General features: G+C 39.5%; 2 protein-coding genes across 10 annotated transcripts in view; both read left to right on the forward strand.

The window, feature by feature from the left end:
- The window catches only part of LOC105388676 (transcription factor EB), a 94,937-nt gene extending 82,736 nt beyond the window's left edge, over positions 1 to 12,201 (forward strand). For 5 of the 9 annotated variants that reach the window (XM_038109981.2, XM_038109990.2, XM_038109989.2 and 2 more), the window contains 14 exons: positions 1,490 to 1,592; positions 4,057 to 4,152; positions 4,705 to 4,800; positions 5,195 to 5,293; positions 5,693 to 5,843; positions 6,413 to 6,490; positions 6,854 to 7,095; positions 7,591 to 7,707; positions 8,386 to 8,494; positions 9,638 to 9,721; positions 10,465 to 10,583; positions 11,117 to 11,234; positions 11,557 to 11,670; positions 11,963 to 12,201. In XM_038109981.2, coding sequence (XP_037965909.2) covers positions 1,490 to 1,592; positions 4,057 to 4,152; positions 4,705 to 4,800; positions 5,195 to 5,293; positions 5,693 to 5,843; positions 6,413 to 6,490; positions 6,854 to 7,095; positions 7,591 to 7,707; positions 8,386 to 8,494; positions 9,638 to 9,721; positions 10,465 to 10,583; positions 11,117 to 11,234; positions 11,557 to 11,670; positions 11,963 to 12,108 — 1,672 coding nt within the window. In that variant the 3' untranslated portion in view covers positions 12,109 to 12,201. The remainder of the gene's footprint in view (positions 1 to 1,489; positions 1,593 to 4,056; positions 4,153 to 4,704; positions 4,801 to 5,194; positions 5,294 to 5,692; positions 5,844 to 6,412; positions 6,491 to 6,853; positions 7,096 to 7,590; positions 7,708 to 8,385; positions 8,495 to 9,637; positions 9,722 to 10,464; positions 10,584 to 11,116; positions 11,235 to 11,556; positions 11,671 to 11,962) is intronic. The other 4 variants (XM_038109984.2, XM_038109983.2, XM_038109982.2 and 1 more) reach the window with 4 other exon arrangements.
- Positions 12,202 to 18,790: 6,589 nt separating this feature from the next.
- Positions 18,791 to 23,976, forward strand: LOC105388675. The gene is made up of 7 exons (XM_048631091.1): positions 18,791 to 19,071; positions 19,529 to 19,713; positions 20,218 to 20,292; positions 20,635 to 20,807; positions 21,085 to 21,267; positions 22,804 to 22,939; positions 23,761 to 23,976. Exons 1-7 carry the CDS (start codon positions 18,952 to 18,954, stop codon positions 23,855 to 23,857), a joined length of 969 nt encoding a protein of 322 aa, XP_048487048.1. The 5' UTR covers positions 18,791 to 18,951; the 3' UTR covers positions 23,858 to 23,976.
- Positions 23,977 to 26,184: the final 2,208 nt, after the last annotated feature.

Here is a 26,184-nt window from a genome sequence, read left to right on the forward strand (position 1 = left end):
CTAAATGCTATTTATTTTTGATTTGCTAGTGATTTGTGGGTGTTTATTAAGTTTATTAGACTATTATCATCACTTAACGAGTGTGTGACATGGGTGGGTGGATTTTGTTCGGTTGTATAGAGCATATTGAACGAAAACACGATGGAATGATGGATGAGATATATTTTCACATGTAAGTAGATACTATCAAGTTTAACAAGCTTACATTCATCATAGTACTATCTATTGGCTCGATTTTAATATAAAACGATACTAATTTTAATACTGTAAGGTCTTTTAGTATCAGTTTTAAGTAAAAATTACGAGGTACCATACACGTACCATATCATAACAAATCACATGGTGTTGCAAGTTATTGAAAATTTATTTTACCCACAAATATTATAGTATGCAAAGAAAATACTAGAAATTGTAACGGACTCGGGTTGGGTTTACAAATGGGGCGCACGAATTCGGTTTTTGTGAAGATTGTATTTTGTAGAAGTCATTCTCCTCTTTCAAATGAGGTGCCTCTCATTGTGAGGAAACGTTCGTTTCGTTTTTTTCTTCTATGTGTGATTTCTTCTGTATAATATAAAGTTTATTGTATTGATACGAAATGCGTGTTTCCTTTAAAAAAAACCCATCACATATTTGGCCCACGATTATAATGCTCATGCTCATCCATTTATCTCTGCTTCATAGGTTTACGACAGAAAAAAAAAATATCAAGAAAATGGATATACATTACCGGTCGCACAAATTGGGAACCAAAGAAACATACAAAAATTGTGTTCGGCACATTTTGAAAAGGATTGTTTCGATTGGACAAAGACAATGAATCATACAATCCACTCAGTTTGTGTATATTAAATAATTATATTGAAATCAAATAAGTATGAGTAAAGTTTTTTTTCTTATATCGTCGGTTGACAGGAAAAACTCACTAAGGCAGATTTTTCAATATTCAGATAAATGTTATCTGGGTAATACAAACATTGAGAAACATTGAGACGCAACAGCATCAAAATTATTTCCCAGCCAAACTTTTATCTGGCTATTGAAAAATTAGCCTTTAGTGTCTTTTTCCTATCATCCGACGATATACTCAAGTTTTGTTTTTGTTATTATGATAAGTTAAATTTCCCCATATTTAGGTTTAATTTTTTTGTCGGCAACATCTATGGTTTGAGTGAGAAAGAGAATAGTGCACACGGCGATTGCCAGTCTAGAGGTAGTAGGTCTATGATTTTGTCAGAGAAAAATAAGATTTACAAAGACACTGATGATGGAGTCAAATTTTAAACAAAACAACTATGGTTTTGACAGCACTAAAATTTGAATTTCTGCCCTCAGAATCGACATCAATGAGTTCCCCCTTCTTTTCCTGTACGTCTCTTTGCACTGAAATATCTGCTGAAAGACCATTATTTCAATAACCGTCTCAAGACCTGTTTTACCAACTCCACGTCTCTTCCTCTCACATTAAACCCCCTCTCTCTTGTTGCAGCCCGCCCACGTTCAAGACGCTGACGCCCACGTCGCGCACGCAGCTGAAGCAGCAGCTGATGCGCGAACATGCGCACGAGCAGCTGCGCCGGGAGAGCCTACAGGTACCACGATCATCCTGAGAATACTCACCCAGCCGCCTTTAAAGTCGCCTGTCAGTCGCGCGGCATCATATCCTACTAAAGGTTTTGTCAAACAGAAAACCAGCGCTAGCAGTACGATATGCGATAGCGCTGGCGCTCTGGTTGACGGTATTTTACTATAGTAGTGGCGTCACAGCGCGGCGTCAAGCGCTAGTAACGCTTTCTATTGAAAAAGCCTTTACTAATCCATTTAAAAAACTCTACAAGTACGAGGGAATCCTGGACCTAGAGAGTCACTCTATATGACGATAAACGATGTTTCTCGATGACGATCTCGTTGTATTATAAACGTATTGCACGTCAGCTCTCGTTCGTTCGTTTTTCGTCAGTATCTATAGAGTGGCTCTCCTGACCTGCCGCATTTTAATAAATGCCTTTTAACTTGAGATGTGCTATGCAGCTATACGAAAGAGATTAGTTCCACATGTGCTGTGCTACAAGGAGTAAGGACTAATGAATATGATTGGTTATCTAACGCATCTATAGCAACCTAGCATGGTACTTGTCACGCGTACGTCCTAAAGCAATAAAAATAGCCTCAATTTTGCAATTATTTCACCTTGATAGGAGCGTAGCCATTGAGCCCAGTATGTATTCTGTTCAGGGGGTAGTACTCATGTATGTGGCACTCTGGAGTGGAACCTTTGTACAAGCCCCGCTATTTTCTGCTTAGCCAGCCTAATTCCTTTGTAAACTGGAGCAATTATTCTTGATGTCCAGAACAGCTGAGACAGGCGTCGGACTAACTAATCGCAAATTAGCAATTTAAAGTTCTTAAGCAGCGCTGCCTGTCCGTCACAACATATTTTATTATACATAGATATGATATGATAGATAGATGTAGATGTACCAATTACGATACGCTATGTATAGTTGTATACCTATACAATCATATCATCACGATTTGTTACGTGAACCAAGGCTCATGTATGACGAAGGAACTTGCAGTGTTTTATTTATTACGTAACAATATAAAACACTTATAAAATAGAGGATTATTCAAAATTATGCTCAGCATGAAATATTATTGTAATATGCGTGAAAATTTAAAGATTTTGCTATTATTTTATCAATGGCAACTACGACGCCTACGTTGATAATGAAACATCAACCTCCTTTATTAATTAACACTTAAACGATAGTGCTATAGCCAGTTTCTATAGCAGATCGTCTGCACGAGTCACTGGTGTAATTAATGATTAAGTCTCGTGAGAGCCGAGGAATGTAATATCCTCTCGGGTTTCCAAGAAATGACCGTCTGCCCATCTCTACCGTGAGTATAGACGCCGCCGGCCGCTAAGAAATAACTTCACTTTTGCTTTTATTTGTATAACGTAACTAATCATAACTTGCCGGCTTATAACCGGCTGTCACATTTTAATAATTTAAAACACCATTATTATGATATTATTATTCATATTCAAATACCAAGTTATAATTCACGACTTGGTGCCTAGGTAACAATCTGACCGGGTAACCTCTCCCGCCTCAACTTTAACTTTATTTTGTGGCAATCTGTCGGTTTTGCCAACATTGAAATTTTACTATCGATCATACTTTAAATGTATCTGACCACCGTCGAATGTTCAGTGCTTAAGAGGAGAGTATACCTTCGCAATTCTAGCGAAATAGGTATTTAGGAAAATATTTGTTATCACTTGCGCTCTCATGCCCCGGGAACGGGTGCGATAGAGATGCACTGCAGCACGCGACTGACAATAGGTACTTTTCATAATGAAATTCTAGTTTCGGGAGAAAACGTTTTACACTAACTAAATATCAACCAATCTTTTAGATTTTGGTGTCAATCGCTTCAGCATAATATATTCTAGGTTTATAGGTTTCGCTTTTTTAAAAAAAATACATTGTTATTGTTCAACCAACGGCTTGATTCAACACACAAAAATTACGTTATTTGAGGTGCCTATAACTTTGAACCTATAAAAAATTTCGAAAAAAGAAAAAGCTATAAACCTAGTTATTCCTTGTACCATACTAAAAAATCATGGAAATTGGATAATATTTAGAGGTAGTAAAACGTTTTCTCTTTTTGTATGGACGAGCAAGTGCTATACTCTCCTCTTAAGGGCTGCAATCCCAGTTTGAAAACTGAACAAATTCTGAACACTCGGCACACTAAACCAACGCTAGCTCAGTCTGCAACAAGCAGCTGCTGTCCACGAATAAGCAGTCTATTGCCACCTAACCCGTCTTATCCTCGTCTTCCATGATTCATCAAAATATCGTTACACCCAAAGGTTGTCTGGAAAAAGAAATTGCTTTAACCGATAAGACCGCCATTTGTCCATTATAGTTTAAGTTATAAGGTTTTTGTGATTCTGTCCATGTTTTTTTTTTGTGTTTTTCTGAGTACAAATAAAGATTATCTCATCTTATGTTAAGCTGTTCCCCTGCTCCGTTCCAGGTCCAGCAAGCGGGTCAGTCGAAGGATGCGGAGCGCAAGCGGCCCGACGCGCCGCGGCTCGTGCCGCACGGCGACCTGCCGCCGCAGGTCTTGCAGGTCAGTAGACAGCATCATTAGCTTCTAAGATATCTAGAACTTTGTTGACGGAATTATCTCCTTCTTTAACATCATTGTCATCGATCAGTGCATCACTATCGATGTCTTCGTCGCCAACATGCATTAAAGTCATTATCATCAAATTCACCCACACATTATACGATACTGCTGTACACTCCCTTGCGGGGTCGGCAGAAATCGGCAGAAATGCATAGCTGCACCCAATTCACACCATTGTTGTCTTACCATAATTATCATTGAGCGCACGTCAATATCACCATTTAGGTATATCCTCATCGTCACCATGTAAGACAACACATAATACTATACTGCTGTATACGCCTTTGCCGTATAGATACAGGTGCATTGCTGCATCCACTTTTTGACAGTTTTGTTTCGCCATCGATCATTTACGTTACTTCATTATCATCATTACTATCATCATGGTCAGTATGTAAGACCACACTAAGGTGTCCATTCTTTGTATTCTCACCATTACCGTCATCATCATTACGATATAAAATGCTATAGTGTCCATACTTCATGTTCCAGGTGCGGACAGTGCTGGAGAACCCCACCCGGTATCACGTGATCCAGAAGCAGAAGAGCCAGGTGCGCCAGTACCTCAGCGGAGACTTCCAACCACAGGTCAGTATCCAGTAAAGCAGCATCTTATGTTGCACTGCTAGAGAAATGAGAGTTCGTATTGTGCCCCTGTTATACGGTTTGCGGTAGCTGTACGCTGTAGACATTCAACCTAAGTTTGCCTGAAAGATATCGACAAGTCCACCATAATGAAGGGTCGAACAATAAAGCTATCGATAAATCATCAACGGTAAAACAACATTCTATTGATAGGGTTTAGAAATCCTAGGAATCCATATTAGGTATGTGTTATTTCTATCACTGAATGTAACCTTATCTGTTTTATACAATAAAAATATACTACTACTATAATAGAGGTCCTTACCTACAATAATATTTGTGTCCATCATACTCTACCTTACAAAGCATTAACAAACCCTCATAATGCATTTTGCAGGCGTCAGCGTCGGCCCGCTCAGCCGCGGCGGCGTCGCCCGACCGCGCCAGCGGCGGCGTGCTCAGCCCGCTCGCCTCCGTCGCCAACAGCAACTCCGAGGTCAGTAGATACCATCAGCCAGTGATGAATGATCATGGTCTAGTGCTAGACGTGGGTCAGAATCATCAATCAACAGAGGGAAGACTATACAGAGCAGGCCTCATCCAAAGACCCTCATCTTGAGGTTATGCCTTACGCCGACCCTCAAGACATATTATGTCAGTGAAGATTATAGCTAAAGGGCTCTCTTAGGGCCCTTGATATTATAGAAAAACTGGATTAGATCCACACAACGTCTTTATCGTCACTGCGCGAGCGAGCAACCAGTATCGATTCACCATAAAAGAGGTGCCTTGTGACAAAAGTCAAGTTTATTGTGTCTTGTTTAGCGTGTAGTATGCATGTGGTAAGCCATCTTTACTCCCTTCTCCCCTTCTAACCCCCTCTTCCCCTCCACAGGCTGACGACCTCTTCGAAGACATCCTCTCGCTGGACAGCGGCGGCGGGCGCCTGTCCTCGTCCGGCCCGCCCTCCGCCGCCAGCTCCGTGGCTGGAGACTCCGTGGCGAATGACGAGAAGGACCGGCTGAAGAAGGACAGTCATAATATGAGTGAGTATAGCACTGTGAGGAAGCTTGGGGGTTTTGGCAATGACCTTGATGCCTTTGTCTATTGTGACTGGTGTGATGTGCTGAGTGCGTTTAATAGAAACTTACGCCTTGTATTTATTGCTCTGTAAGCAGGGTATAAGGCAGAGGTGTATTGATGAACCAACTTTTTGCCGTGATACGCTTGGATATATTGCCACCATTCCACCATTTATCCACATCTAAGCAAAGAAATAAGAAGAAATAAGCATCTAAGAAATATTTGTATATGTAAATGTTGCTGCTACATTTTGTAGAAACACTTGAAACATAGATTACGAAAGTAATTAATTAAGTAGTCTTCTTCTGCCTGTAGCAAGATATGGCCAGGTAACCGGCTAGGATCCGCTATATTTAAAAAAATCACTGAACCTACTTATTTATAATGTAGTTCAGAACATTTTAGGAATTTCTTTAGATCTGAATTTTACGATGTGGTTTCGATGACGATGATAATGGTGCTTATAGTGATGTAGATGATGATGATGATGATGATGATGATGATGATGATGATGATGACGCAATGTCCGCAGGTGACTCGTGGCTGATCACGGACGCGGACATGCACGCGCTGGCCAAGGACCGCCAGAAGAAGGCCAACCACAACATCAGTGAGTTCACGTTTACTACCTTATTCATGTAGACTGTAGAGCTAAAATTGGCTCAGGAGTCAGGGTCCCAAATTGAAGACTCACTAACGTGTCAGCTGCGAAAGCGCAGATTCTTCCAAGGTAGGTACATTAGCTGAAGAGAAAAGATTCGATTGTTTGTTTTTATTGAATAGGCTTTGAAACTTCTGGACCGATTTCAAAAATCCTTTCACCATCAAAAAGCTATAGAGTCCTAAAAGTGACTGTTTATCCTGCGACTCCCAAAGGAAACCCTTTCAAGGCGAAACGAAGATTGCACAAAACGCTACGATTAATATTTTCTCCCATTGTTTTTGTATTTACCCCCATTCTTCCCTTCCTCAGTCGAACGTCGACGCCGTTTCAACATCAACGACCGAATCAAGGAGCTCGGCACCCTACTCCCGAAGAGCAACGACCCGTTCTACGAGGTCATCCGAGACGTGCGACCGAACAAGGGCACCATACTGAAGAGCAGTGTGGACTACATCAAGTGTCTGAGGGATGAAGTGAATAGGCTGAAGCAGAGCGAGCAGCGACGGAAGCAGATCGAGACGCATAATCGGAAGCTGCTATTGAGGATACAGGTGAGGACTAGATTGTGAATTGAAAAGTTGAGCAGAATGACGAGCTGAGTGACCCCCTTTTGGCTTACTATATGTATAACTAACCTCTGCAAAATCTGTAGTGTCTAGAAATTTACATCGCGTATCGCGTATGATAGAGTCTACTGAAGAACCGATAACTGTTAGTTGTTAAGTTCTCCAATGGAAATTACGAAATTGAAACAAATTTAACAAGGGTCACAATTTAACATGATTTACCAGATGGGGCGTCACCCCTAGATATACATGGCTGTAGTGATTTAATGAAAAAGGCTTGAGGCGCAAGAATTGGCTTTGAAAGAATAGAGGCGATCCTGACAGAGATCTTTATCCATCCGTGGACGGTTTGTGAAAGTCTACATGAGCTAAACTTTTTTAAATTAACTAACCATCAAAATCTATGGTACCGTTTTCTAAATAAGGAACATTATTCTTGTAAACATTAGTTATTAATCTACCACACTCTTCACATTCCAGGAGCTAGAGCGCCTGGCGCGCCTCCATGGCCTGCCGCTGGAGGGGGGCGGGTCCCCGCGCGGGGGGGGCGACGACTCCGGTGTGGACACGGGCAGCCCGCCGCCGCCGCCGCCGCCTGTGAGTATCTTCATCATCATCATCATCAGCCTATTGCAGTCCACTGCTGCTGCTCTCCCAAAGCACGCCACTGGATGCGATCTATATACCTTTCCGCATCCAATCATTATCAGCCACCTTTCCCAAGTCGTCACTCGATCTAGCCGGAGGGCGTCCCAACCTACGTTTGCATAGTCGCGGTCTCCACTCCACGTGAGTACCTTGTTGAGAGTATTATTGTGTTCATAAAGCATTGCAGCTGAAGAAGGTTTTGTCACCGTGGAGATACGATTAGTTTGTTGTTAACTGCCGCTGCACCGGACATATATCATACTCGCGCGGCGCTTATCAACTATTTTCTATAAAGCGTCGGACTTTATAGAGCGTCAGTAGGTATATGGTCCAGCTCGCTGGAGCATAGATAGGTAGCTATGGATGTTTGAAGACTAGGATCAGATTGTTTTGGCACTTCTTCGCTCTTTAGGGGAGACATGAGATTAAATATTGGTTACTACGTAATATTTTTCAGTAGTCTAAACCCCCTAAAGAATCAGATCATTGTTATCTAATCGCATAATCTCACAAACCTATTAATCCTCAGGAGTAAATCCTGCCAAAATCACGCCCATCGTTAATATTTAAACTACATCTACAATTCTTCTAAAGCATTCTCACCACCCCTCTTCCCCTCGCCCTCAGGAGCTGATCCTCCCGAAGTCGGAGCCGCCGTCGCTGATGGAGCTGGGCGAGGGCCCGCCCGACCTGCTGCGGGACATGCCTCCCGAGGGACTGGACGCACCCGCGCTGGGTCAGTATACGTAGCTGGGTCTGTCAGGAGGGTCACTCTGGGGAAACCAGTTATAGGGGCCCCATGTTAGACGTACCACTGAAAGACTTGTAATAAACTGAGGTAGACGTACGAACTCTCTCAGCACAAGCTTGCTTGTGTTGGGGTCCACCAACCCGCACTAGGCCAGCGTGGTGGACTAGGTCTAAACCCTTCCTTCATCGGAAGGATACCCGAGCCCCAGTAGTGGGGACGTAATGGGTTGTGATGATGATGATGTGATGCGTTTAGTAACAAAATCTTCCCTCAAAAAGCTATCCCGTTAATAAGATGAAAATATCCAAGATCAGTAAGAGCGAAGGAAAGTACACGAATGGAGCGGTGCTAATTTCCCCTCATTAAATAGCTCCAACTTTTGGTACATGTGCCGCACCTCAGTTTATTAGTAGTCCTGGCTAAACTATAGCAGTTCCTCGAAATATAATTTTCGTAAAGCAGGCCAGAGTGACTCTCTTCATAACCATAACTATTATATCACTTACTTTTTTTGATAACACTATAAATTATTAGTATTTGCACAAGTTCACCTCAGCTCAATGTCTAACACCTCTACTTAAAATAGAAAAGTACATTAAAATTGAAATTCATCGTTGGCTCATTTCATGTCTATTCCGGTGCCTTCAGTGTGTCTGCTTATGGTTGTTGGGGTAAGTTGTTCTGCTTGTCTATGTTGTACCTGTACCTAACTATAACCTTAAAATATTCTGATTTAAAAGGTAAGAATGCTTCTTATAAAGCAAAATTGGTGTGGGAAAATTAAATAGCTGAACTCCTCAATATATCTTAAACTCTTCAGTGCCGACCAATAGTGCTAAGTTTTGTAAAAACATCAGTTATTATTTACTCAAATAGTCTTAAGTTCTTCTATGTTTGTCCTGCACACTTATGTATATCGTTCTTCATTGTCCACGTAAGTACACCTTTCCTTCTACTCCTAAACCAAGACTGTGCTAACCCAATATGTGTCCTGTTACTGTATCCTGTGAATTCCTGTGCCGTGTTGCTATATGGTTCGGGACTCGTTGCTAAGGGGATGAGGTGTAAGTATGCGATCTGCCGTGATATGCATGCATCAGTGTAAGATCATGTTCTTGTTTCTTCTAGAAGGTAGCGACGACGCCGGCTGCTATCCCGACGGCGGTGACGACATGCCCAGTCTCGACTATCTGTCTGATCCGGATGTGCTTGGTAATTTATTATTTATTTTATTAATATAAAGTTGGTTATAACGTTATTGGTTGGTTATACGTTGGTTGCGTGATTTGTTGTATTGTGACGAAATTTACCTTATTGGTCGGCATACGAATGCTAACTATCCTAACTAACTAGTGCCCCAGTTAAACTACATATCTCAGCATTCATATTTATTAACACTCATGGCAGTTGTTTCAATTATGAGTTATCAGATAGGATAAGGATAGGATAGATGTAGAATGCGGCAGTTAGAAACAAAACAAACAAGATACGACGTGACGATAGTGTACATAAGTGACGCTATCGAAATATTTACCGCATCGTTACGTCACTTCGCTATAACATTACGATCACGAATTACATGACGTCACGTTATGTGCAAATTGAGCGGTCACCTGAAACTGATGATTGTCTCGATGGAAACTTTTCTTTCTTCATTAAATATAACCTAACAACGTGAAAAACCCCATTTATTCAACACTAAAAGTCGCATAACTTTTGATCGGTAAGCCGATTTTGATTAAATATGGCTTAGAACAGTCGGGGTAACATCACCTATGACTCAAAAAAAACAATCTAAAATCGGTTCAGCCGTTTAGAAGCTAAGCTTCCACAGACAGAAATACAGACACACACAAACAAGTTAAACTTATAACACCCCTTTTTATTATCGGGGGTTAAAACAGCTGCACAACCCCCAACCCCCCATATCCTCTAACCCCTCCCTCTTGTTCCAGAAGGCCTGAAGCTGGGCGCATGCTCCCCCCTCCCCCGCGACGGGCTGTCGCTCGGCTGTCTCGAGACGGACATGTGTCTGCCGGAGCCCCAGTTCTTGCATGACCATAAGGATGTTAAGGTGAGGGGTTGTTGGAGTAGTATTTGGCAAAAATCAATGGTAAAGATGTAGTCTGTTTTTTTAAAAACAAAATAAAGTTTCTGATCATCTTTCCCTTTCGACCAACTTTTGAAGGCAATGGACAGATACTTAAGGGTTCGGACACATAGCGTGAAGATGATTGATAGATAGACTACCTCAGTACTAATAATCTTCTTTACTACAGGTCCCTACTACATATGATGTTCGCTCTAAAATCCTACTAGTGTTTCTGATTTTCAATAATTTATAAATGTTGTTTGCTTTTCATGCCTATCTGTAGAATATTGGTAAGCTTTAAAACATAATCAAACTTATCACAACTCCACAATTGTATTTCTAAATCTAAAGTATGTTGTGGTCTAGCCACCAGCATAGTTGTACAATTTGGGGCAAACAAACCTGACCCTTCTCAGGAAACATTGACACTCTGAGTTTGTCTAGTTTCTTTTCCGCAGACGAGTGTAAAACATGCAATCTAAAAGCTTTAATCTAACCTCAATTTCTCCCCCCAGTTGCGCGTGGGGTCGACCCGGGCCCTTCTGCCGGCGGAGAGCGGCGGCGACACGGTGCTGAGCCTGTCGCAGATCGAGGACCTCATGGACGACGACCAGCACAACCCCGTCACTCAGGGTTAGTGGGGGTTTTTATTGTGGTGTAAAAATATTGGGGGTTTATGGGTTTGAAGACTAGTGGCACTGTGGCTTTAGCAAAATTTCTGTTTTGAAGCGAGTAGATTATGACAAAAACCTTTTCTTGAAGGAGGCGAATGTCTGACAGAGTCCGGCTAAGTACTGTGTGTTGATTTTAGCTGAACCAAACCTTGTCTTGTGTTACTTATCTAAAATCGTCATATCTATTGGGTTGGTGTGCATCCCAAGCTCCTTGTTATCTTCTTCCTTCACTACTAAATTGAGGATATCTCAATGCTCATGGCTCCCGATGCTTTCTCCAGGTGACCCGATGCTCTGTTCGTCGCCGACGCGGCAGCTGTGTCTGAGCGAGATGGTGGCCGCGGCCGCCGACGACAAGTTTCTACACGACCCCGAGCTACTGGGCAGAAACAATGGTGAGGAATACCCTTTCAGATAAATAAACGATGTTCTATCTACTCTAGTCTATGATGAGATATTGTGGCGTAACAAAGAAGCCTCCTCGAGTGACTGAACCTTGTATACGTCCGGCGTACCTTTGCCCCCTGACACCCCGACAACTAATCTGAGACGCTAATCGTTTCACGACAGTCGTAGTTCAGCTCTAAAATTTGCAACCTTTATGCTAAAAGATAACCTTACATTTAAATTATACTTAAATTTCGACGACACGATATCACCCCCACTCACTACCAGCTTTACCCCCAGGCTCATCCTCCCTACTAGACGCCCCTCACCTACTCCTCGGCGAGTCCTGCCTGCCGTCGCTGCTGCTCGGGGGGCCGCACCACCACGCCCCGCACCCGCACCACCACCCGCAGACGCACTGCTTCGACATGGACCTCGGCGGGTAGGGATTGTTCCGGCGTTTGCCCGGCTGCGGGGTTGAAACTGCCGCGGAGGTTGGAAGTGCTTTTTTGATTATGCTGGTTTTTTTTTTATTTGGAGTTTGGGGAAGATTACTGGATAGAGAGTCTTATTTCATACTTAAGCCTGAGTTCCCAGTAGGCAAACTGTTAGCCGCCAACTGAGTTAGTGGCGTGTTTAGTATGGCGAGTGTTCATAATTTGCTAGTTATGCAATTTTCAGCGAACGTTACGTAACGAGTAAACCGTTTTTCTACTGGGAACGCAGCTTTAAGTTAAAGTACTGTACAGCAGCAATGATATGGGCAACTACTGTTTGTGAAAATCAAAGAAGTATTTTTAATTTTGCTATGACCTTGAGTCTTTGGGAACGACTAGGTTTCTCTAGGTTAACATTCTCAGAATGTTTTTAATGTTTTCGATATTATAGTTAGCAAGATTTATATAATTATATACTTAACATATTTTATATACCTACTTACTTATAAACTCAATCATGTATAAGTAATGTTCTTAACCTAAGAGACTGTAATCCGTTAAACCATGTTTACTTCCAAAGACTCCGCGGCATGGGCGAGTGTGTTTGTTAATTTTTTTATATCTGACGAAACAATAGTTCATTTGAGAAACGAGACATATTTTCATATACTTTCTTACATATTTGGTGCTCAGTTCTATGAGATTTATAGGTGCAACATTTTTAAACAGAGCAGAATTATTTTAAACAATAAGACCTGCTTAGTGTATTCTCAAGTCTTCTGTTAATGAATCAAATAGCTATTTGGTTATGTGAAAGTAGAGCGACATACGTATTTTTAGTACCAGTTTGAATGAAAGTAAATTAAATACAAAACCAAAGAGTTCATTAACATACTTGGATGAAATGGGATGAAAGAAAAACAATGATTGATGTCACTCCACTAAAATAACATTATTTAAACTTATAGCTAGTATTTTTTTCCTATAGCTTCTTAGGCTCTGTATTTTTAGATTTTTTTGTAGTTATCGTGATACTTTATAGTTACCATGCTGTTGTATTCATTTGTTTTAATATCATGTTTGATTTTAGTTACAGTACATTTTAGTTCAAAAACTTAGTGAAAAGTAAAAATATACCTATTCATTTACTAAATATTAAATAATAGAAATATTTTTATGGACTCAGTATTTTTCGTTCTAAAATGTGCTTCAGTTGGCTTCAATTCGTGAATAATTTTGTATTATCCATTCGTAAGTTCAGTATACCACGCAGATATCTGAACTGCCACGTAATTAAATTTAGGTTCACTGGTCTCTGATAGCTGCACATTCTTAAATTTTATAAACGTCATTCTTAATTCGTCAACCTTAACCCGTGGGTCAGATATCTGTGTGGCAGAATGTACGTATGTACGTACAGTATATGATTGATCTTATCGGAGATTTACTTAACTTTACTGTCATTGGCTTACGATGATGATGGCGAATGACAGAGAAACATACAACTTACATTATAAATTGACCCATATTATTTATATCTAAGAGAATTACAAAAGTCTTAAAAAGTATTAAACACATATTTTAATAACAGAATTTCGATATTTAAGATTTAAGTAATGAATGATGCTTTTAAAAACGTATATATTATGATTAAATTATTTTTGATATGTATGCCGACATAGTTATTTATTTTTCTAAATTTAGACATCTGTAATTGTACATAATATTTCATATTTATATGTTTAATTATTTTTGTGAAACAAAGCAGAGTGCTATAGTATTTCTAATGGACCATTATATTTACAGAAATGTGATAAAAATAAATATATTTTTAGAAGATATTATACCTATACCTAATTATTTGAGAAACTTTTTTTGTAAATACAATTTATAATAAATGCACATATTATGCATACAGCATGATCCAACTCGTATCTAATACGACTTGGAAATAAAATATGAGCTATTTGATTTACCTACCTGACTTTGTCATTTTCTTTGTGACTTTGAAGTCAAATTCAAAGTACTAAAATTATATACCTATTTTATATTGTAACGATTCTTTCTGTAAATAATAATATATCCTTATCCGCTTTTTAGCTTAGAGCTTGGAAGACACTGGTTAATAAATCACAAAATTATTTATATAAGACGATCAATGTACTCTAGGGGGGTAGGCAGAGGTGCGTTGCACCCACTTATGTCCAGTGTTATGTTTATCTATTGTTGCAAGTTAAAATCACATTACCTCCGGGATTTAATAAAACCAATAAAATATACCAAGGTACATTTATCTTTTGAGTGCAATTGTTCTTATTGTAAAAACATAATTTATGGATTCATTGTTTTTTTCTATATTTCAATAACAAAAACCAAGTCATAGTGGATTTTTAATAGAAATTTACCAATGTCTTACCTTACAGGAGCAAAAAGTCACTCATTTGACCCGAACAAAAAAATATTATAATGTAGTAAATTTTAGGTTAGGTCGTTTCATATTCATAGCAGTGAATTGATATAGAAAATAAAGTTTTTGTTGAGACATAATTTGTTATTGTGTGTTATTTTAGTAAAATATTTGCACACTCTGTATCTTTCTTATTAGAATTTTTGGATTTAACTTTTTCGTCTACAGCACTTACTTAAGCGTATTTCTGCTCATTAAATTTGTTAACTACTATTGTGTTCCTAAAAAGAGCACTACGATTAAAATATAGTACATTCTCTACGTATCTATAATGCGACATAAAGGTTCCATTGTCTTATGATCGAACTGTTGCGCCAGGGATGGTTACTTATCTCTTTTATTGGCTGTACTTAAATGACATTCGCCACTTCACAAATCTCATACCGAGCCTTTAGGTTGTTTTGTAGATAGGTAGTTGGTATTTCAATAAGTGTTAAATGGTTATTGTTATTAAAATTGTGATATTCATGAAGTGCCTTAACAAAGCAATAAATAATAGTAATATTTATGTAGCAAATACATTTACTTACCTACTTTTAAGTAGGTAAGCGAAAAAAAAGTTGGATACATTAACAAACATACACATTGTTATGTATAAATGTTATAATAATTATGTTGAAAATAGAATGAATTATTATTATGTACGAGATTATGAAAAAAATATGTTGAAGTACAAAAATAAAAAAGAATTTATTACATAGTATTTTGGTATTCGCCTTTTATTTTCCTTTGTTCCCTGACTTTTTAATTTTATGTGCTAATCTAGGAAATACTAAAAAAAAACTAGGTATATAAGTAATTCTTCGTGTAGAAATTCACACAAGTGCGGCCACTTCATCGGCATTGCCGACGCCGTTTCTCCATGAAAATCCTTTTGGTCCGATAAGTACGATACTTACCGATAGATGGACGCTTGCCATTAATCTTCAACTACAGCAGTAGGTATATAGATCGATACCCCACTAGGTATACTTAGCTCCTTTCGTACATCTTCTAAATCATACCATAAAGTACCTATAAACCATGTTATCCGCTGCGCATATCAATAACAGCTTGACCAATGCGTATGCAAAAAAAAACCTATTAATTCAACGCGGCGTGCATAAAAATTGTCGTTAATTTCATTGAATTCGACACAAACGCCGTTGCTACAAAGGGAACGAAAAACTTGCATTTTCCCCCAAAAAGTTGAGTTTTGCAACAATTATTTTTATCCCCGAGCTGGCAACACAATGGAGCGTTTCAAATTTCGAGCGAAATTTGCGTTTTTGCATAAAATGCGAGCGCGTGCGCCGCATTACCCACAGGGTGACCACACGCCGTGCTAGTGGAAGACTTGCCATTATAAATTCCTCTGTTTATTTAAATTCACAGTAATATTTCAACCATGCAAAAAATTGTAATATGAAAATTCAAACAATAAATAATCCACAACATGCTTCGTCAATATAAAAATAATTAATAATAGATTTTTCTGTAATACCTATACTAGTGATGTAACGAATGTGTGTTTTTGGACATTCGCGAATGCGAATGCGAATATCTGATATCGACATTCGCGAATGCGAATGCGAATGCGAATATTCAGTTTGTGTTCAAATTTGGCGTCATTTGTATGGTTTGATGGCAGTCTCTTACTGAACGAGGTACGTTCCGTTCTAGGTACATTCCGAATCAGACTAGCCAATACCAATTGGAGTTTTTTTTTGAGTAGACACTTTATTTACTCATTGCGACTGTGTGCGGTTTCTGAGGGCGACTTACACGAAACATTTAAACGTAAGGTACGTGCCCCTTTTAATGCCCATTTTTTGCAATAATTAAATAAATAAAAAGTTTGAAATAAAAAAATTAAATGAGAAACAAATTAAGAAAATAAACATAATTACCCTCTATATTCTGCATTTATTTTTGAATATTAATCAACAAATAAATCATCAGATTAAATCAAGCTTCTTTACGGAAACCAATCATTTTCGAACACCTTTAATGTGGGCCTTCTTAGGAACATAGGCACTTATCATGGTCCGATATAAATCAAGTAATTTATAAATGCTATCAAAACAAAAACCATGTTTTACCTTAAACTTAAACAAAAATATGAACTTCTTTGTTAATTAGTCAATTACTTACTATCGTTTTTTTGGACGTAATGGTACAAAAGTCTGTAATGATATTAAAATAATAAAAATGTTCTTCTGTTATTCTAACATTTTTTTTAAGTAAAAATAAGTTTTTTTACAAATTTACAAAAATAAAAACAATGCTTAAATATTGGCTTTATTAGGTTTATAAAAAAAAATGATTTTTTATTTATTTTATAAGTACTTAAATTGGAAAGTAGATACTTAAGAGACCGTAACTACGCTTAAAGTTTAGTTTCAGTGTGTTTGAAAATAACATATTAATAAAAAATATAGCCAAAATCACTCATTCTCTCTTTCATGTTCCAAAGAAACTATGATATTGTATAGTCCTGTAATGCCCGGGCCATCTTGGCAACGCGTGTGTGGTGGGCCTTCATAGGAACAAGGCGACAAGAAGTAATTAAATTAAAGGAAAATCAACAAAATGCTATTGAACCTACGAAAGTCTGAATAAAAAACGAAAATAGTTTTTTATTTTAAAGAAATACTAAAAAGTTTGTAAAATGAGGTTGTAAATCGTAGGTTATTTTTTCTATGGCACTAACCAAATATTAGAGCGAAATTACAACGTATCCGGGCGTCTAAAAGATTGAAATTTTGAAATTGGCCATCTTAGGATAAGTGCCATCTTTGGCGCACGTACCTTATTTAAATCTATGGCTGTCTTGCTCTAACACTATATTGTCAAAATACGCTTTTTGATTGTTTAAAGAGCTTATGTTTATTGCTGTATGTTTCTTGCTTTATGTTTAGGTCTTATGAAACTATTTAGGTACTAAATCTAAAGTTTCAAATATGATAAAGTAAGACAAGTAATGTGATTAAGAGGGAAAATTGGAATAAAAAAAGTTATAGACGAATAGATTTTGACTTTGTTAACGCACCATTATTTTCAAATAGTTTTTTCTAAAAAATACTTACCTACTGATATTCGCAAAACATTCGCACAAAATTTTGCGAATGCGAATGCGAATGCGAATATCCAAAAACATGCGAATATTCGCGAATGCGAATGCGAATGCGAATATTCGTTACATCACTAACCTATACATCGTCAAAGATCCATTATAAATTATAGATAGATAGATTTGTTTGTACTTACACAATTAAGTATATTTTAATAATGAAGTATTTTAGTAATGTGTAATCTTAAGTGTCAATTTCTCCATAGTCAGTTAGAGCATAACCAGGTATTAGTGGTTGACATTTGACACATCTGTCAAGAATTTTATTTATATGGAGATGATGATAAACCAATCCCGGTCGGTTAGATATCCGACTATGGAGAAATTGGCACTTAAGCTTGTTTTTTATGTGTTACTTATTACCTATAATTCAATAAATAATAAAATAAATAATAAATTAACTTAGAATCAACGAGGATACGAATAAAGTAAGTACCAAATTGTTTGTGCTATTCAATCAACCGAACCCCAGTATTAAATATCAGATACGTTATGTGTAAGTATATAAAGTGTGTTTTAAGCTTAATGCGAAAGTAGCAGACTGCGTTTATGACACTCAGCGACGAAAGGTGCATAACGTTTTTATCTCAAATATACTCCGGTCATTATAAAGCTATTCATTTTGCACTTGCAGTAAAATTTACCTCTTTTGACAGATCATTCTGAACGATACAGAAATCCTTTTTCATTCCATGTCCTACCTACCCATTGCATCCTCGTGGTCACCCTACCCGCCCTTTGTCCCGCGCACATTGATAAGTTCAATAAAAGCGATACAGTTTCACTTTTTTTTGGCAAATTTAAATGAGGTCCCCTCTGGACCCCAACATTTGCATGGACCTACTGCATATTTAATTTTATGGGAATCAAAAGGAATCGATAAAGTGCACACAAAAAAGTTGCGTTAGTTAGGGAAAGCTTTGATTTCATGCAAACTTGTCGACTGCGTGGCTGTGGGATGGTCAGATTGTTATTGTTAACCACCGAACTTAAAAATAAGTTTTGTAAGTTTGGCTTCAATATACTAATGTTGAATCATGTCTAGTACAAAAGGCTAGACTATCAAACCAAACCTCTTTCTAACTTCTTCCACCCAGACCACAAAGCCACAAACCATCACTGTCATTCTGTACTGACACTGCCAAATTACCAATATTTTCCAAGACAAAAAACACCAAAAAACTATCAACTTTCTTCTACTTAAGTTTCGTGTATACTATGTTTTAGAGTTACTTATTTCTATCACCAGTGGCTTAGTAAGACTGTAGTAAAGATGCTGCGGTCAGTGAACCCTATTCCTGAGGGTCCCCTGGTGGATGCTTCCTTCGTGAAGGAGGTTGTGGTGGAAGACCAGCCGGCGCCCGCTGTGGAGGTGCGACCCGCGGAGCCAGCGGTGAGTTGGAGATAGGACCTCGTTATTGGGAATGTAAGGGCATGTTTGGTTTGTGAATCAGGTTTATTATTGTATAACTCTGTGATGCGGTTTAGTCTAAATGGTTCTTCTGTTGTCTCGTATCATCAGCCAAAGTAAAAAGACAGGATGTTTCATTAAAAGTTAAGATAAAAGGGCCACCAATCTTATCGGCCACTGTAAGACATTTAGGTAAGACTCTCCCAAAGAAGCACCACAATATTCTGTTAGCTACATGTTTAAGATATCACCATTAAATACAAATCAATTTATACCTAAATAAAACAGTACAAAAATAGTACTTTTTAATATGTTTATTTATTTCCACCTTTTGTACACTTAACTATATGTCATATTTGTGCAATAAAGTTTTAAATAAAAATAAAGCACTACCCATCCCTTTTCCACCTCCCTCTTACCCCGCCCACCTCTCCTACAACAGGACACAGAAGAGCGTATAACCCTGCTCCCCTCCCCGCTGGATGCCCTCGAGCGAGTGGACCGCCTGCTGGTGACCAGGAAGATGCTGGTGCGCAGCGTGGTGCTGATGACGGGCAAGAAGAACAGCTTCCAGGTGCGCGGAGCTGATGACAGGGTGCTGTATACTGTGGAGGAGATTAACAGGTTACTGCTGGATTATACCCTCAATAAATATCGTGATCATACTGGATGCTAGGTTGTATATTTGCTACAACAAGCTTTGTGCAAGTAGCCTGGTTGAAAACTGGCTTGCTGATTCTCTCATCTCACCACGACAAACGCTACTCTACCTATAGGTAGTGTATGTGGCTAACATTCCTATCGCCAAGAGTGATACGAGTGGTGTTAGGCAAAGACATAGAGGAAGACGTACTCTTACAATCATCATGGAGCCACCTTCACCTATCAATCCCTTCTTCTTCTTTAAGTACTGTAGGTTGGCGGTCAGCTCTGCATGGGTCCAGACGTCAATGTCAAATCCACTATTTACCATGTTATTTCCGAATCAAGTCATCTTAACCGTTCTTCGCTAAACACACCAGCTGTTCTGCGCTAGCCCGTCCTATCAATTATCTTATTTAACTAATCCTACAAACCCACTTGGACAGAATAAAATACCTCATCAATCCAATAATGTCTCCTCCTCAGGTGGTGGTTCCTGCTATACTCACTGCGTCCTCTGCACCTCCGCGTGCTCAATGCTGATGGGGAGGAGGTCATCAGGTCAGTGCTGCAGATATTTTATCAACTATCAATAGCTGTAATATAGGAGCCTTCTCGACTGAAGTAAGGCTGTTCTGTCCGTGGATATCATTGTTATTTACGCTAAGAAGAACTTATTAAAACAGGTCCTAAATCTATCAAACTGGGTTGGTAGTGGCTGATCACGAAATCTAATATCCCTTGGTATATTTCGTCTTGTCATTTTAAAAAGACGAATCTAGGTTACACGTCGGCCGGCGGCCGCAACGCACCGTAAGCTTAAACTGCCTGTCCACCACAACGGGATAGCATACCCACAATGTCACTGCAATTTAATTGGTCAACTCCACCTCTTCTCCCCAGGATGGTCCGCCCCTGCGCGCTCACGACCCGGATATTCCCGTGCCAGCTGCAGTCCCTCCGAGTGTACTCCCCGCCCGGGGCGCTGGCCGGCACGGTGCAGCAGCTCTACTCGCCGCTGAAGCCCATCTATGCCGTCAAGAACGCGGACGGGGATGTCGTGTTTGAGATTGAAGGTGAGACGTCGCGGCAGGGTGATCTTTACATATGCTCATGACTGTAATCCCCGAAGGGGTAGTCAGAAATGACTGGCAAGCGTAAGTGGCACCCGCTTTTCGCTGTACATTTTTACTCACGTGATAGGTCGCGAGCCGTATCGCCGTTTTATCGGTGATCTTTACCGTGGAGGAGATCAACAGGTGACTGGTAAAGTAGTGGATCCAATGTCGTAGATTAAGCCATGTGCTAGTAGCGTGGTTGTAAACTAATCTGACTGGCTGGACCTCTCGCTAGTGACAAACGCTGCTGGTCTACCTAAAGCTAGTGTGTCCCGGGTGTGTCCGTGCCAGCTGCAGTCCCTCCGGGTCTACTCCCCGCCCGGGGCGCTGGCGGGCACGGTGCAACAGCTCTACTCGCCGCTGAAGCCCATCTATGCCGTCAAGAACGCGGATGGGGATGTGGTGTTTGAGATTGAAGGTGAGACGGGTGATCTTTACACATGCTCACGGCTGTAATCCCGAAAGGGGTAGTCAGACACCAGCTTTTCGCTGTACATATGCACTCACGTGATACGTCGCGAGCCGTATCACCGTTTTATCGGTGATCTTTACTGTCTAGGAGATCCAAGGATCCAAGGATCCAAGGTCGTAGATTAAGCCATGGGCTAGTAGCCTGGTCTCGAACTAATCTGACTGGCTGATCCTTTCGCTAGTGACAAAAGCTGCTGGTCTACCTAAAGCTAGTGTGTCCCGGGTGTTCCCGTGCCAGCTGCAGTCCCTCCGAGTGTACTCCCCGCCCGAGGCGCTGGCCGGCACGGTGCAGCAGCTCTACTCGCCGCTGAAGCCCATCTATGCGGTGAAGAACGCGGATGGGGATGTGGTGTTCGAGATTGAAGGTGAGACTGGCGACTTGCAACTAGCTAGCTACCAGTTACATGCGGGCCAGTTAGTGAATACACATATGACTGTTGGTGGCACATGCTAGTGCGCTAGCTACGGATACGTATTGTGTATATGCTTTAGGGTTTTTAAGTGGTGTTTTGCGCATTTATTGATATCCGAGGATAAAGGATTTTGTGCAAAAAAAAAGTTATGAAAATTACAGTAAAATCAGGCTTTAAGCAGTTCTAAAGCTTTCAGGTAGATCTGCGGCGATTTCCCGATAGTAACGACGTACCTATTTAATTTTAATATGTTCCTCACCTTTAACATGCGTAGTTTCATACTGATAGACACGACACTGGATTCATTAATAATTAAGTAGGTAGTTCGTGTGTGAAGTTCAAAGTTACTAAAATAAAGTTATTATTGATTGATGTGAACCGCCCAGCTGGTTTGAAATATTTACGATAGAGCAGAGGCATAGGTTCTTATAATGTATTTTTTATGACTTCTGCTTATTTTCTATTTCTATTTTTGTCGGCAGTACATAAGTAGGTACTTGGAGTTTGATTATGATAATGAATGATTGATAGGTCTTGAATCGCTTTACGATGAAGCCATGTATAAAACATTCAATCTTTACCAGAGGGCCTAATTCAACAAACACCAGTATACTTATTAGCGTAGGTATACTTTAGTACACTTTAAAAGTAATTGAACGGCACAGGATAAATCGGTTTGAATGAAGGTTTTCTGAAAGCTTCTATAGTCTTGTAATGATGCACAGAGTCCTCCTTCAACTTAGCTTCCACTTTTTAATTTACTCCTCCTGTTTGTCACCGCCATCGCCACGATGAGAACATGAAACAAATTTTGTAAGATTTACCATCTGTAAAGGTAAACGTGCACCTTTCGGCACGTACGCTACAGACGCATTGAATTTTTACACAAAAAATACTGAACGCGATGTATCCGTTGCGTACAATGCCGGTGGACGCTTAAGTACCTTTCCACCATTTTTTTCTTTCACATTTTTTGCTTAAGTACTACCAGCTCACAATGAGAAAATGAAATGAAATTTGCATTCACCTTCACATCTTTCATCCTGTACATCTTCCCTCCTGCCCCCCAGGTCCCCGCATCACGACGTGTCTGTTCAAGGACGTGGAGTTCAGCATCAGCCGGCCGGGGGGCCGCCGGGTGGGGGCCGCCTCCAAGCTGTGGCAGGGGGTCACGCACATGATGTTTGTGGGGCCGCTGTCGGGCAGGTGAGCTGGTTCATCACATCACATCACATCACGTTCTTGCATGGGTCGTGAACCCATCACGTGGGGCATGGGACTGCTTCCAATGAAGAAATGGTATAGGCTTAGTCCACCACGAGGGTTCAGTGCGGATTGGTGGATCCGAATCGGGCAGAGGAGCTCCGGTTATTTATTCAGTACAAACAGGCAAGCGTAGCGTGGGTCCCCCTCCAACTCACTGAACCGACGACCTTAGACAGGTGGCCGATGGTGGCTGGATGAGGAAGGCCGAGGATAGAGTGTTGTGGAGAGGCCTATGACCAGTAGTGAACGGGCTGATGATGATGAGAAAAAGTGTACGAATTTACGCTTTACTAGCGCTGTGACAGACGATGTAATTACTCAATGAATACCTTAGGACACCATCCAACGCCATCATTCGCTCTCATTTTCGCTTTTGTCTAAGATCTCAAAAGTGCTGAAAAGATTGAAATGAAAATTACATAGGTACTTAAAAATTGACTTAGCCCCTGTTCCACAATGTCTGGTTAGTCGCTACCTGTCGGATAAAATACATGCTGTCACTGTCTAAAAAATAATAACAGAAAGTGACAGCATGTATTTTATCCGTCAGGTAGCCACTAACCAGACATTGTGGAACAGACCCTTAATCTCGAGTCATGTGCGTCGTCCGAATAGAGAGGTAGAATTATTGTGAAATGGTGGTTATGACTGATGTAATATGGCACATCTCCCGTGATTTCAGGTTACTTTACTATCTTTGCATCTTTGGTTTTGTCTCAAAACTCCTAAGCTTATTATATCCATGTATCCCTGGTCTCCAGGTTCAGCCTATCCTTCGAGAAGAGCCTCTCCTCACAGGAGAAGGCTCTGCTGCTGGCCGCGTCGCTGCTCATCGACTACGTCTACTACGACGCCTGAAGGGTTAACTAATGCCACTTGTGATGCGACGCTTGACGGGTTAATTTAAAAAAGTGCTTGTAAGGCGACGCGTAATGGGTTAACTAATAAAGTGATTGTATTGTCTATTGTTTTGTATAGTTCCGGTGTTTTATTTTTGTTATCTCCGCCCATCATTAGATAGCACCTTAATTTTATGAGACAATTTTAAGAACCGCATTTCAATAAATAAAAGCTAGAAGTTTTATATTGATCGAAACTTGTGTTATATTTGCAAAAGTACGTCAAAGGTCTCACAAAATAAGGTTTGTATTTCTATTAGAGATGCCACGAATATTCGGCAACTATTCGGTATTCGGCCTATTCGGCCAGTTTTTTCAGTATTCGGTATTCGGCCGAATAGTAAGTAGTATTCGGCCGAATACCGAATACTTAAAAATTAGCAAATATCTTACAAAGAGGAATAAAAAAAACAATTTAATCGTAACATTAATTGCGAAAACATGAATTATACAACAACATAGGCATATTGTGATGAATAAAGACAAGTTTTTCGACATTTGTTTGTAAGAGACGGTTGCGCTTTTTTAACCGACTTATTCGAAAAAAGGAGGAGGTTCTCAATTCGGTTCTACCTTTTTTGGCATAAGATTTATTTGCCTAATCTCGTATTGCATAGTAACGTTTGGTCAAAGTCTCGTTACGCCGAAAATCGTATGGCATAAATCTCGTTTAGTAAAAAGTTATTTCGCATAACATTGTTTAGCCTAATAATGGTATGGCCAAATCTTGAATAGTCTAATAATGCTATGGCATAGGTTTATTAGGTTTATACAAAGTAATAATATTCGTTTGGCTTTAACTTTGACGGAGCGTCTCCCTACATAGCGCAAACTGGTGCCTTGTATTGATTCCGCTGTTTGGAAAACGCTGCGCTCCGCTTTGGTTTTGATGAACATGTGCACCTAACACGCTCCTCCTCGCTTTGCTCGTCGTCGCACCTATTTTTAGGTTTCGATCTCATAGGGTTTGTAATAATTATATTGGTCGTTAACTTTCGATTTTTTGATCATACAATATCGTGATTTTCGGGATGTAGGAGAAAAATACCACAATTTGTACATTTACTACATACTTAATATATTATTTATTAAGATAACATTACGAGAACCAAGATTATACATAGGTATAGACGAACATAAATTTGAGCAAACGAAACTTAGGTGTTTAAAGATTGTGCCTAAAGAGTTTTAGACGAAACGAGCCTTATGCCACATAAGTCTTGGCAAAGTGATGGTTCGGCCAAAAAAGTTTAGACCATACGAGTTATGCGAAATGAGTTTTGGTCAATAAAGATTATGCGAGATGAGCGGAACCCTCTCAATTCGTGTGTATGTTTTTTCATAAAATATACAATACCTGCTACTGAGACACAGGTATTTTTTTAACATAATATATAAGGTTCGGCTACTGATTCGAGTTGGTTGACCACCCGTTGTACGGATCTGCCGTAAGATTAAGAACACTGTTTAAATAAAACTTCAACTTATTAAATTATACTAGATCACCAGCCGAATATTCGGTGGCCGAATATTCGGTATTCGGCTGAGAGCGCCGGCCGAATATTCGGTATTCGGTATTCGGCCAAATCACTATTCGTGGCATCACTAATTTCTATATACTTAGGTACCATTTTTATTTAAGTATGTACTTTAAAAACACTAATATTACATTAGAAATATGAAATATTTAATCGTATAGTTCTATTTAGTTACACAATTCATTGCAAATATGATATTATTCCACGGCATTACCGAAACATTTTAACGATGGCCCGAACAATACGAGTAGCTCGGAAACAAATTAAAATAAAAATGCAAAACGATAATTTTTTGCCACTGAATTCTCATTTTTACTGCAACAAAAATAACGTCTAAAACTCCACAAAATTAACGACTCCCAGACATTAATATTGAAATGAGGGAACAAAGTCGATCGTTATACTTTAAATAGATTTTTCTCATTTTGTGCACAAAAACTGCGATTTCCCCTAAAAATTAATGTCCTGTCGCAAGTCCGGTCCCCTATTTGCATTGTGTTTAAACTTTTTTCTCCAGCAGATGGCCGTAAGGAATAAATGGCGCGAAATTTTATCAAAAACTGCAACTTTTGCTGCGCGTCCGACAACAATGATAGAAAGATTTTTCGACAAAAAAACCCAATATTAGGCATTTTATCGAACCCTTTTCCAAAGGATTGAATTCAATTATGCGATTGCGAAAAAAAGTGCAATAAAGGGTGATTTTTTACAGTTTTTTTGGAAAATAACCCCGGGGCTTAAAAGCGTA

The sequence above is a fragment of the Plutella xylostella genome, chromosome 27 (genome assembly GCF_932276165.1).
Source record: "Plutella xylostella chromosome 27, ilPluXylo3.1, whole genome shotgun sequence".
NCBI lineage: Eukaryota > Metazoa > Arthropoda > Insecta > Lepidoptera > Plutellidae > Plutella > Plutella xylostella.